General features: G+C 47.4%; 1 protein-coding gene across 1 annotated transcript in view; it reads left to right on the top strand.

The window, feature by feature from the left end:
• SH3BGRL2 (SH3 domain binding glutamate rich protein like 2) overlaps positions 1 to 4,806 on the top strand; it is a 49,459-nt gene extending 44,653 nt beyond the window's left edge. The window contains exon 4 of the mRNA XM_075414464.1: positions 203 to 4,806. Coding sequence (XP_075270579.1) covers positions 203 to 217 — 15 coding nt within the window. The 3' untranslated portion in view covers positions 218 to 4,806. The remainder of the gene's footprint in view (positions 1 to 202) is intronic.
• Positions 4,807 to 13,929: the final 9,123 nt, after the last annotated feature.

Here is a 13,929-nt window from a genome sequence, read left to right as displayed (position 1 = left end):
TAACCCGTTGTAGGCCTGGAGGAGTGTCTCTGCAACCTTGGCCAGATCACTGCTTCGTCTGGCAGTACTTCAGAGTGATGCATCCTCAGCTGCTGTGTGGAGCAGGTTTAGGGGCACCTTACATGTGAAGGTCGCAGGCACAGGAGATGAAAAGGTATTCATAGCACTAATAATCTTTTGGTTTGTCTTTTCTTTTAAATAGGAGTCAGAACCTTAGAAAGCCTATCTGAAGTATCGACAAGCACATCTCCTGGATGGATGACCCTGTTCTTCAGCACACAACAACTTCCCTAATGGATCACTGTGACAGAACAAACACGCATCGTTAGTAGTAGTAGTCTGCTTGCCATGGGAAGGTGCTCTCCAGTGGTGTGGAGCTAATAACACATGTATGAAACAGGATTAAGGCTGGGCTACTCATCTTCCTTTTTAAAAATACTCATTGTTGGTGTTTCCCTTTTGTCTTTGCATTGCTGTTGCAACTGGCACTGGTGTTCTAACAGACAAGTATGTTTGAGAATAAGGAGTGGAAGTGTAGGGCTTGTATCGTTTGTGGATATACTTATGTACCAGATTCCCAAAGCTGGAGCTCTGTAGTAGAACTGTCTTAAAATGAAATTTTGCCAAAACCTGGAGTTTACCTTGAATAACACACAGCTCCACCATTAGCCACATGAGAGTCGGGGATACTTTGAGAGCCAGACTCAGCCCCATAGATGGTTAAACACTCTGCTGTGGTCCGTCTGACTCAGCTAGCTGTTGTACTGGTTATATCTCCAGCTGTGGAAACGTGGAGGTGCCTCAAAGGCAGTGAGAAAGCTGAGCATGTGCTTTGCTGGATGAGGCCACAATGGTTAGCTCAGCTGAGGAATAGGAGCCAAGTAAAGGAAATGGAGATTGTTCTGGTGGGACTGCATTGATGCGCATAGCAGAACTGAGGCCCGTGACTTGCCAATAACCATTACAAAATGCATTCTAGACAGAAGTCAAACTGCATTATGCATTTTGAATCAGGTCTGGCTATGAAAATAACAGCTATGCTGTAATGTAGTGTTTACTCATTTTACTGATTTCGTAAAGACAGGGTAGTGCCATTCCAATAAATGTCCTTATGTCTTTGGGTAAATGAAAGACAAGCATTATGTGGGAAATCTTCAATCACAGCATTACTTGGACTGTGTGGCTTGAAGGAAGCCAAACTTGTTGAAACTGTCAGAAAGCAACCCTGTCTGTGCAACAAATCACATCTGATAAACTCAGTAACCATGACATCCGAAGCATGTTAGTCGGAAGGGACAACTGGAGGTTGTCTGGTCCAGCACTGTCAAAATCGGGCTCAGGTGAGATATGGATTTATCTAGCAGAGTGTTAAAAATATCCAAAGATGAAGAGCTCATAACCCTCTAGGTAACCTGTCCCAGTGCTGCAGTACTCTCCTAGTGAAAACTTTCTTTCTAATGTCCAGCCTCAACTCCCAAGCTATGATTTGTGGCTGTTGCCTTTGCTTGTTTTCAGGCACTCACAGCAAGAGATTGTCACCATCCTTTGTGTAACTGCCCTCAAGATAGTTGTAGGCTACCATTAGAACACCTCTTAGACATCTCCTTTCCAGACTAAACAAATCTGTGTTCCTCAGCCTCTCTTCACAGGCTGTGTGCTGTAGGCCCCTGGCTGCTTTGCTTTGGTGGAGGGCTACTCTTTCCAGTTTGTTCACATCCCTCTTGAACTGAGAGAAGGTCCCAAAATGGTATTTCCATGTGGCCTCACTGGTGCTGAGTAGAGGGTGATAAGAACTTTCCTCAGCCTGCAGGCCACTTCTGAAGTAGCGCCCTGCGTGCTTTGCCCTATTTGCAGTGAGTACATTGCTGGCGTGTGATCAACCTGGCATTCACTAAAATCCCAAGGTCCCTTCAGCAGGAGTATGACTCTGTTGGCTGCTTCCCAGCCTGTATTGATGTCTTGCTGCCCCCAAGGGCAGGACTTTCTACTTGTCCTTGTCAAACTTCATGAGGTTTCTGTAGGCCTGGTCCTCAAGGTTATTGAGATGCCAGCTGTTACCAACCACTGAAGCAGGTTCAGGTGTCATTCACAGATTTGCTGAGGGTGCATGCTGGGTCATCATCCAAGTCTCTGCTGAAGATGCTGAACAGTAGGAGAACTGTAGTCTCTCAGATTTTGGACAGTTGCTTACTCATGACGACAGAGGTATGATGTGAATGATGTTCATGACTACCAGCTGCTGGAGTAAAGAGCAGGTTACCTTTCTGTTCATGTAGTCTCAGCTGCAAACTGCGTACATCTAGCACAAAGGTAGGAAAGCTTTAAAAAAGGAGATGTTAAAGGAGTTCGTCCATAAATCAGTTTCTCTTTGGATCCTCTGGTGCCTCCTCAGTTCAGATGGAGCAGGAGCATACAGATTTCAAGTCCATGGTTGTATATACTAGTCAAAATCTTAGCTACAGCACCTTCTCTAGAGGAATCCTGAGTGGGAGTTGAGAACATGCATATACATGTATGTATATACATATATGTATGTGCATTTTTAAGAATTATGTTGTCTGTGGTAAGTTACTATGGCATTGTTGTAACCAATCCCATATTTTCATGAGACTTGAACCTCACTATAGGAAGGAAATGTGAGGAGGTAGAGCTGTACATTGTTAACTTTGCCAAGTTCTATATGAATATTTAAAAAAAAAGTTAAAGAAAAATATTTAGCTTTGCAGATGAATACAGGTATAAATTTACATAATTACTTATGCAGTTGATTACAGAGAAGCCATCCTGGATTTATCATGTACTTGATATGTTGTAAACTTTGAGAACTGCCTGAAGTCCCAGTTTCAAAAAAACTTACCTAAGTGTCGAAGAATATCCACGTGAGTAATCCTGGGTGAAATCCCAGGCTTACCGATGTGAGAGGCAAAACCACACTGATTTCCCCAGGGGTGAAATTAGTGTCACAAAACTCCTCTTGAATTTTGATAATTGTAGACCAGAAGCCTCCTGTTCAGTGGAGAGCTAGTCCTGTTACAGCTGTTAGGTAAACCTGGCTGGTTTCAGAGCACGCACGTGGGCGTGAGCAGTTGTGTGGAGGACAACGCTAGCTCCAAAGAGATCTTGCTTGCTTGCCTGGATTGGCAGTGTAAGTCCCTTACAATATTTGCTTTTGAATTACAAGTGGCTAGCTTTTTTAAAAAAAAAAGTATATATGTTGCTTGAATGTGAATTTGGTCTGTTGTGCGACAGCCTTATTTTTGTAATTAAAGCAAGCAGAGTTCTAGTTTGTTACACAAGGTGATCTGGGATTTTTTTAGTAATTACAGTTTTGTAACAATGGAATGTAGCTATCAGGTAACTAGAGAGGTCTGTGGAAACTAGAGCTATTTATTGAAAGAAATAGCAAATTCTTAATTCCGTTTGAAGTACTTGCATGGACAGCTATGCTTGAGTACCAAATGATCCCAGTTTTTAGCTAATACTTGTAACTATGCCACTTTTTAAAAGGGAAAGCAGTGTGAATTAACCTGTAGATCTTTGTACCTAGCGAAAGTTGCTGTGCGGGCTGAAGTGCACGCACACATTCACTGTATCAGTGGCTGTGATAGAGGGGTTTTTGTTTGTGCCACACACTACTGGATAGTGCCTTGCCAGAAAGAGGACTATTTCTGTGAGGTCTTCTTAGGTGTGCTTAAACTTTGAGCTGAGAAAGGAGTAGTTTCTAGATTGCTATTTTTTTAATCATGCAGTAAATTGATCTTGAGGCCTGAGTCAAAAGACACACGCTTTGCAAGACTGAAGCAGTTTTTGATGAGTCTTCTGAACTCTTGATTTTTGTTAGTGTGGCTTTCTCTTTTTTTTTTTTTTCTTTTTCCTTTCTGTTGACTGTGTAGAATCAGACCTTCCAAGGGAAGTGGACCTGGAGTAAAGCTCTTAAACCCGTGTTTACACTTTAAAGTTACCCTCTGGTTCAAGCGTTGGGCAGCCCAAGTGCTATCACTGAAATGAAGAGGAGCTGCCAAGCTCTCAGTGGATTCCTTGGTTGTCCCTCCCTGCCCTCTCCCCCCATGAGTACATTTATTTAAGGAGTCCAGTTCTGGCAATACTGTGATTCAGAAGTCAGACCCCGAGATTTTAGGCAGTGCCTTGTGGCACTTCACAGGAGTGCAAGAGTGGGGTCATCGCCAGGAGAGTGCCACATCCCATTAGTTGTCGGTGGCTTGTCCCCTGGTTTCATGAGATGTTGGTGCGAGGGGCGGGAGGAGGAGGGAGCCCGGCATGTTCGCCCTGTGCCGAGGGCGGGAGGGGAAGGCACGGTGCGGGACGGCCCATGGCTTGTCGACGACTCCCGGAGCGGGGGCTCTCACAGGGGCCCTTGGCCGGCAGCGCTGCGTGGGGAACCACACAGCGCCGCTCTCCACGGGACTCCAGCTGCAGCGTGGCCTGTCCTCCCTCTTGCTCCCTAAGGAATTTGGGAGGGGAAATGGAGAACAGCTCCTGGAGAGCAGTCCTTCAGCCAGGGCAGATCCGGCTTACTCCCTGCTTCCTATTCTTTACCTGTTCCTAATGTGCTTCATCCTGTCCTGCGTAGACCTACCTGCGTGCAAAGCTTCCACGCCCGACCATTTGTGACACCCCTGTGTGGTCGCGAACGCAGAGCTGGTGTTCGCCTTCACGGCGTCGCTGAAGTCACTGTAGCTCAGTGTGGGAGGGAGCACGTTGCATCCTAGGCCGTGTACACATGGAGTTTTAAATTATGTATTAAAACTGTGTTCGTCTAATAAAAAATGTCATTCCAGAAAGGCATTTGGACTGTGTGGTGTGTGCCAAAGAAATCAATGAAAAAAGTCCGAGTCTTTATTCTTACTGCAGCTCCCTCTGGTGACAGCCTGGTCCTTCGGCTGGGGCGGCCTGGGCAGGTGGAAGCAGCGCGGTGCTCTTCGCCTGGGATGGGTGAGCCTGACTCTGTCAGACGCTGAGCGCCTCTGAGCCTGGCTGATTCGGTGGGAGTTGCAGTGGGCAGAGTGCCTGCTGGGTTAGGGTCTAGGTCACAGAACCGTAGAATCATTAAGGTTGGAAAAGACCTCTAAGAGCATCAAGTCCAACCGCCAACCCACCACCACCATGCCTGCTACACCACGTCCCGAAGTGCCACATCTACACGTTGTTTGAACACCTCCAGGGATGGGGACTCCACCACTTCCTTGCCAGGTAAACAGCAGTGAAGGAAAAAAAAAAGGGGTGATCTGTTGTCTTCCATTGTTGAGCTTGGATTTGTTGATGAATGCCGTGGAAATAAAGGCCAGATCCTCTGGGGCAGCCTGGGCAGTGGAGCCAGGAAGTTTTCTTGCACTGAAGTTTCTGCTTCTAGGGCAGAAGTCTTCAGGAGCACTGCTTTTTTGTGTCTGGCAGGAATGTGAGTTCCTGGTTTGCCTACATCCACTTTGCCAACCCGCAGAATGTATTTAAGTATGTTTCACCCAGTGAGTGGCTACCCAGAGGTACAGGTCTGCATCACTGCGGTCTTTCCGTGATTCTCAGTCTCACGTGTAGTTTTTAATACCGTACCGTTCCTGCCTGAGACTTGCCCGCTATCTCCAGTGTGAGCACCGCTGTGAAAACTCTCCGCGTTTGCGGCTGCTGCTGCACCCTGGAGCGAGGTTCTGTGCCACCTGCCTGGAGACAGGGCCAGTAAAAGAGGCGCGGGTGGGGAATGCCGGCCTGAAACGCCTGAAGCGGGATCCTCAGCCGGTGTAGGATCGGCTGCAGCTCTCTGAGGGAAGCGGAGCCGTAGCAGCTCAGCTGTTGTGTCGCGGTGGGTGGGAGCAGCCAGGTTTTGCTGCAGGGGCGGGTAGAAACTTCTCGATTTCCAGAGGGGAAGATGAAGCGATGTTCTGTATCGCTTTGCTCGTGTAGCATCAGCGCCTGCGCTCCGTGCGTGAACCCGCGGCACTGCCGTTCGTCCCGCGCGGCTGCCGGAGAAAGCGGTGAGGGCAGCCGGCAGGCAGAGGTCCCGCGACGCGGGATGCTGTGCCGCTCACTGCCAGCCTCCCGTGCGTCCCCAGCTCCGCGCGTGCTCCCTGTGCCCGCGCAAGCGTCCCTGGGCGAAGGTCATCGCTGAGTCTGCACACATGCATGTGTCTGTCAGTCCGTCTGCATCTCCTTGCACCTACCCCAGAGCAGTCTGTCTGGGCTGTGAGAAGGTTCTCCTGAACTGGCACGTTCACTTCATTTGCTTTTTAGGTGCCAGAAGGACTTTTTTCATTCCATAGACTTGCCAAGCTGTCTCTGATGGTGTCTTCACGCTCGTAACATCCCTCAGGCTGCACGGTGCAGCACAGGCAAACGTGGCTCTGGCTGCAAGTCCTCCACACGTTGATTCCTTTCAAGGTGGCCATTGCACGTAATTCAGTCCCATGATGAATTTAGGAAACGTTAGAAAATTATAGGATGAAGAAACTAGAACCCTAAAGAAAAGGTCATCTGCAGCCTTGAAAAAGGCCATCTCTTGCGTTTCTGTTGTCACAGAGTCTGCTTCATAAAACTACCCAACCCCAGCTAGAAGCACCAAACTGGGTCAGGGCTGATATTTTTTTCCTCTGTGTTTTTTTTGCTCTGCTATGCCAGTTCACAGAATCACAGAATGTTTGGGGTTGGAAGGGACCTCTGTGGGTCATCTAGTCCAACTCCCTTGCTGAAGCAGGGTTGCCTACAGCAGGCTGCACAGGACCTTGTCCAGGCGGGTCTTGAATATCTCCAGAGAAGGAGACTCCACCACCTCCCTGGGCAGCCTGTTCCAGTGCTCCGTCACCCTCAGAGGGAAGTTGTTCTTTCTCATGTTCAGACGGAACTTCCTGTGCTTCAGTTTGTGCCCATTGCCCCTTGTCCTGTTGCTGGGCACCACTGAAAATAGTCTGGTCCCATCCTCCTGACACCCACCCTTCAGATATTTATCAGCATTTATAAGGTCCCCCAGTTGCAAGGTTGTCTCAAAATCCCACTTCTCTTGCACCAAAAAATAAACCTTCTTCCAGCTTCCAGCTGAAGTTTATTCATGGCCAGCTTATCTCCATCACCCTTGTTGTCCTTGCATTTAAATAAGCCTCTCTGGCAGGAGTTACCTGTCCTGGGTGCCTCTGTAGTGGTTTCCTCTGCCACCTTCGCTACGCTGCTGTCAGGTGGAAGAAGCGGCTGAACCAGCGCAGAGCCTGGTTCTGCTGCCGGTGCCACTGAGCTCCAGATACAACTGAGATCCCTGGGATGAGGAGGGATGCTACCTCTGTACAGTAGCATGTAGTAACTCCGTGAGGCAAGTCCAGAACAAGCTCTTTAATTACTTCAGGTAGCGGAATTCATAATTTAGAGATGATCCTGATACTTGCTTTCAGTGTCTTGGCAGAAGTGTTGCCATTTAACAGTTTCTCGTTTTAGGCCTCACTGAGCTATTGCTCCAATTTAGCATATTTCTTGGGCATATTGTGTGGGCAGATGAAAGAACTGCACTTGCTAAATATATGAATTACACATCCTCTTGACAGACTTTAACCTCCGATTAATTCAAAGGTGTTAGAAAAGCCGATAACCGGGGATGTGCTTCTTGAACTTACACAAGATGCAGGAGTGAAATACAGATCTTGGAGACACCAGGAGTAGCCAGCCATCTTTTAAAAATTAATTTCAGTTTAATATGTGGACATATATATTAAAAAAGGTTGGTAAAGGAAGATCCTAATTCCCCACGAATTCAAAGGAGGAACATGACTCTCTGTGGCAGAGAGCAGTTACAGCGGCATAAAAACCCGTACGTGAGGGGCCTGAGACATGCTGCGGTCGCGGCTTTACTTGTGTGTGCTACAAGAAGCGGGATAAGGGCAGCAGCCGCTTTTCCCTGAGCACGTGCAAAATCTGCCTCCTGCCTTTCAGCAGCCAGATGTTGTCTGCTGTTTCTGCACGGGGCTTGGGCTCTCCACCTTCCCGCTCCTCTGCCGGCTCTCGCTGCTGTGTCTCCGTCACCTCCCGGCGCAGTCCCGCTGCCTGACTTTCCTGCATGTCAAGCCAAAGTTGCCGTGTTTGCCCCAAAATAGCTCTTGTGGTGTTTGCTTCCAGCTGCTCTCTGCGTGTGTCCCTTGGCAGGCTCCCTCGACTGAATCCTCCCTTCTTGTTGTACCGTCCTAACTGGACTCCCCACACATTTATGAGTGTATTTTACGGGCTTCCCTCCTTGCTTCACACCTTGTAGTATCTTCGAATACAGCCTTCGAGCTGCTGGTCTCTCCCGTTCACCTCCCTCCTCAACTTCATGTCCGTCTCCCTGCCTTGTATCACCAGCCGAGAAGTTGTGAAGATCTGTGAGATAGTTTGAGATATGTGTTAAGGGGAAATGTAAAAAACATCTTGATTGTCTTCTTCCAAGGATAATTAATTGCCGTTACAAAGCACCACCCATCAGAAAACGTCTCTCTCTGTGTCAAAACCCAGAGCCAAAACCCCACAGAGCAGATGCATCGCTGCCCAAGGTCTGCTACGGAGTTTATGCTCTCCAAACCCCAATGGGACAGAAAATTGTGTGATTAATAATAATAATCATGATCATAATAATAAAAACCCAGTGTTGCATATGTCCTAAAACCACTGAGCATAGAGCATGAAATCGTGACTTTTTCAGCAGGTTTTTCCCAGCTAAAAGACTGGTGAGAGTTTTGGTCACTGTAACTTTACATGATCTTCTTTACCATGAAGACCTGCTCAGCATCATCTCGCAGTTACATACATAAATTGAATTTAATCTGTCTTCGTGGATGGTGATGGTTTTCTCAGCTTCCCCTGCCCTGCCCAACAGTGCATCACAGTACCTGTTTCTCAGCAATGTCTTCAACCTATCAGAAACAACAGTCCTTATAAAAGATCCCCCTGTAGAGACTTAACACTGAAGGGGTTCAATAAAGGCAGACTGAATGATGATTACACCTTCTTGAAGACCGTTTTGACATCCCCGGGGGGATAGAAAGAGGTGGGGGTGAAAAGAGGGTGAAGTTAGACATTGAGGTCTCTAGTGAATATGGTCTTCACATTGTGCTGACTGAAGATCTTCACATTAGAGATGTTTAGAAAAATGTTGTACACTTCCTTTGAGAAGAAAATGATAGAAAACAAGTCCATGCAATAAATAAATTAATTATTTTTCATATCCTCCTTGAAAGATAGAAGCCCCGAAGAGAGTAGGTACGTTGACCATTTTTTTGTGCATTTTCACCCACCTCATTTTTCACCGAGAAAGGCTTTGATAGAAAATTCTTTTACCAGCAGCTCCACTAACAATAAGTTCACCCTCACATAAATTAGCATAGCAAGTTGTTGAATAGCCTTTTGTTTCTCCTGCACCTCCTTGTCTATCTGTTGAACATCTTCCTGTAACACCACCAGCGCGTGCTGACCTGGCATTCCCCATCCTGATCAGAGGGCTGCAGCGATCCTCCTCCTCTGACCTCTGAGGAGAACACACCACCTTTGGCAGAGCACCCCTGTGTTAGCCTGGTGACCTGGATGGCCTGGTCCTACCAGGGCATAGCGAGAAACCCTATTACCAACCATTGGTAACCCAAGGGAAATTTGGAAAAAATTAGGTCACAGATTTGCATCTCAGCTTAGTTTGGAGGATCGTCTCCTTTGGTGCTTCCCCGAAGGGTCAGTTCCATCACCGAGACAACGAAGCTGGGGAAGGGGAAGGAGGGAAGAGCCTGGCCCAGCCATGACGGGGTGTGGGTGGGAGCAGGGACTTGGGGTGCGCTGGCTGCCGCTGTCACCTAGAGGACTTCGCAGACAGTATATGTGTTGTGAAGCATCATAAAGTAACGCAACGTGGGGCATGGCGAGTCTGCCTTCGCCCTGGTGCCGCTCGTGGGCACAGCAGAGCTCGCAGCTGAAACTCGCTGGCTTTTCAAACTGGTGCTCCAGCTGTCTTGAAGCATTTTACAAGTTCAGATACTGACATTGCGTTTTCATTGTTGGCGAGACAGCAGCGCTGCTGTCTTCTGCGGAGCCGTTCTCGTCTTCCCTCTCCCCAGCAAACACACAAAATTTGAGCGGGGCTGGCGGCTGGACGTGGTCCCTCTGGTTGGAGGACTGGCCAGGGGCGTTGTGGGATCCTGTCATCAACCATTTTTATTAGGTGTATTTTGCGCCTGGCTATAAAGAATACGTTGTTCAAGCCCCTGTTCATGCAAGGTAAACCAGCTTTTAAAATTAAAGAAATAAGTAGGGAGGCTCCTGGGAAATTAGTTTTAATTTTAGAGACATGTTTTCACAGCAGGCTCCTCTTCCTGGCACAGCTAAAGAGGATGAAGATTAAATTTATTATAGACAGGCTACCTTTTCCGTGTCTTTATGCTGGCACCGAGCCTTTGCAGGTGTAGGAAACAATCGAGGAGGCTGAAACAGCGCTTCACACCATTTCCAGAAAGCTTTCGTGGGATTAGTTTTGACTGTTTGCAGCTCTTCGGACTGGGATGGTTCCTTTTGTCCCAGGAGGCGATCGGTAATCACTTCAAGCCAAGGAGCTGCTTCTTCGGCTCAGGGTGGCTGAGCGTGCACGCGGCAGCTCATCGCCCTGCTTAGGCCATGCCAAAATGGCATTTGAAGGGGCAGTTTCCCAGGATCAGCAGAGCACCCCACACCTTGGTTTTCCAGTGCTCCTGAACAGGCTGTCCTCATAAAGAGACCGTGAGCAGAATAGGAAAAGGATGAGTAAACTGTTTCGCACAAAGCTAATAAAAATTTTTAGACGGATTCTAACTGAGTGCTGCATTTAATTAGCTTTTCCCATGCTTTCAGCTTTGTCCTCTGGATTTACGGGGCTGAGGTCAGCGAGGGCAGGTGACGCAGTAGGCGTAGCCCGTGCCACCACTCCCCAGCTGCTCTGCATGTCAGCTGAGCAGCCATCCCACCAGCCACCCCCATTGCTGCCTGCTTTGCGACTGAGAAGGCTCCTACCTGTGTGCTTTTGCAAGCAGTGGACCCCAGTGGCTGATATTTCCAGGGGCTTATTTTATTTTGTTATGTTGATGAAGGATATCCAGTAGAGAGAGAGGTCATCAGTGAGCGTGGTTCTCATGCCCATGGTGTTAGAGATGGCCCTTCTGCTGCCCCTGCACGCCGTGCCGGGAACAGTAGACAAACACAACCGGAAAAAAGGGCGAAGACCTGTTCGTCTGCAATGAAAGTGTGTTACGTGTGGAAAATAAATGGGGCAGTGGACACCTGGTGGTGTTGCAGTAGAGCTGGATGACACCGGGACTGACTTCTTCACAAAGCTTTAAGATTGCAAGGTCCTTCCAGTTGTGCCCTGGGGAAACCACCCCCCCCTCCAATCTTTTGCAGTTTCACTTTACAAACCAGGCAGCAGCCACTGTCTTTAGACCGAGGGAAATTATGGTACCGGGTGGAAAGAGAGAAGTTACTTTATTCCTCCTTCCTACTCCTCCAAATGTGGGGCTGCAAAGTACGATTTCAGCATGAACCCTGGGGAAGGAGATGTACGGACGAGGCAGAAATGCCCCCACCTCATGGGACAACACTCCCCTGGCACTGGGGCCACCTCTCTGGAGCGCTCCTGCCTGAGGATGATGGTTTTGGGGCCGTTTTGCACCACCTGAGACAGCCGGCGTGGAGGACGGTGTCTGTGTGCCCAGGGGAAGGCTGAGCAAGGTGGCTCCGAGGGGCTCAGCTTGGTGCCACGCAGGGACGCCCCAGCGCTTAAGCCGGTTGCTAAAGCAAATCAATTTTAAAAGCCGAGGGTTTAATTAGAGCACCAGACTCCCTCGTTGTAATGCTGTGGCTCTAGATATTTTTACTCTTTCATTAACAGTCTCTTGTACTTATTTCTTTCTCATTACTTGACAAATGCTTTCGTCCAGGTTATATAAAGTCCTATTTTCATCCCTGCTTTGCCTAGAAATAGATTAAAGAAAAGCTGAAATACAGATTATTAATGATATGCAGAGTGAAGTATTTACAACATGCATTTTTTAAATTAAAAAATGCAATTTTAAACCAGTTCTGCAAGAGCTGATGCTCCGCAGCAGTATCTGCCTGCCTAGGAATGGTTTCTCCAGGGAAGCAGCTGCTTCGCTGCGGCTGACAGGAGCTCTGCGCTCCCGGGGGACAGCTGGAGTGAAATGCCTCGCCTTGCGCCGGCACGCAGAAATGGGAAAAATCCCTCCAAGAATTTCAGTGCTGCTGTTGTCAGACAGCAAATTGGGCTGAGGTTAGATGGGCTCCCATTAAAACGTGTGGCTTCTGCGAGATGTGTTTCTGAGCAGTCAGTCCAAAATTCTATAGAACGACACAAGGTCACCCAGATTCGGTGGGTACAGTTAGCCCTCCTTAGTGCTGGGTTCAAAGAAGCGCTCACAGAAAGCAGAAGCTCACTGGCAAGGGTGTCCTTGCACCCTCGCTTGGCTGCACAGTCGAGGTGGCCAACAGATGTTACAGGTACATTTAGAATGCAGCTATGTGCTTGCTTACAACCCAAACCACTTAAAGTACAGGTTCTTTTAAAGCAAACCATGGTCACAGCAGCCACAAGGCATAAGTAGCACTATTTTCAATTCTTTAAATATTGGTTACAACCCTTCAATATTAACAATGTCATCAAGATCATAGCAACTCTATAAATACCTTCTCAACCGCCCTACCTCATCCGTTGGCTTTATCACTGAATAAATGTCATCTTTCTGTTGACACTAATTGCAGTCCAACAACTGAATCCTTTGGCTTGGTGGTTTTTTATCCAGTTTAGAAAACATAAAAAAGAGGGATGTGATTTAGCTCCATTCAAAATATCTGAATGCATGTTCTTATGTGAGCAAGGTGTCAAAGTTCTCATTGCTGCCACTGGGCATCTAGGGAAGGCTCAGCTCAGCTTCCTGAAGGCAGGCATTTGGATATTTAAGCCTGGACCCAAATCCTGTCTTTTGTGGGAAGGATAACTAATCTCTATATTTCATCCCATGCCCATCGCCGATGCACCAGCTGTCACAGCTCCCAGATCTCCAGGGACGGATGTTCTTTCTGCTTGTTCTACCACAAGTGCCCAAAACTTAAATACATTCACTCTGAGAAAGGCTTTGGGGATTGAGGGAAATGAGAAAAAGTCGGCTTGAGGTCATATAGCAGTGGTTATCTTTTTTAAAAAAGACTTATTTCAGCACAAAATGAAAAGCCAATGAAAGTCAAATTTGGTCTTGTAATAACTTTGAGGGTTTAAGAAGATCTTCTTCAAACCTGTATGTTTACATTACATTGATCAAAATATATTTAAGTTCAGAAAATATTCAACTTTCCTTTTATTTTAACTGGCGTAACTATTGTTGCTAAACAGGCCTCATGCATCATTATCTTCTTTAAATAAACACCTGTAAAAACCAGAACTAGTCTTTTGGCAGAAAAGTCCACTCTTGCCAGATGCAGAGGTACCTCCCCGTAGCACCTGGAACCACAGATCCTCACCATGCAGTGAACGACTCAGACTTTCTCCTACTGCTGCCTTGACACCAGAACAGGCAACGCATGAGCACATGCCACGGTGTCACTGACGGGCAACTAAGGTCCCACCTTCTGAGTGCTAATGTGGAACCCAAAAAATGCGTCATGAGCATGCTTCCCTCTGCAAAGGGCTGGATTTCTTTTTGACTGAAAATATACTTATTGCTAGTAAAGTACTAACACGGTTGTGCTTGGTTTCACACATCAAAAAAGAGCAGAACACCCTTGAACTGTTCTTGAGGGAAGGACCAGAGGCTCAGGGAACAGGGTGATGTCAGCATTCCCAAAGAGCAGCTTTTAACAAACTGCATTTAATGAGCAGCAAGCAGTATAAGTTACAGATTCTGTGTAGTTTAACGAAAAGAAACCATAACCCTCTGGAGTTTA

This window comes from Opisthocomus hoazin, chromosome 2 (assembly GCF_030867145.1).
Source record: "Opisthocomus hoazin isolate bOpiHoa1 chromosome 2, bOpiHoa1.hap1, whole genome shotgun sequence".
NCBI classification, from domain to species: domain Eukaryota; kingdom Metazoa; phylum Chordata; class Aves; order Opisthocomiformes; family Opisthocomidae; genus Opisthocomus; species Opisthocomus hoazin.
The sequence above is the reverse complement of the archived record's forward strand: the minus strand, read 5'-3'. Positions and strand labels throughout refer to the sequence as shown.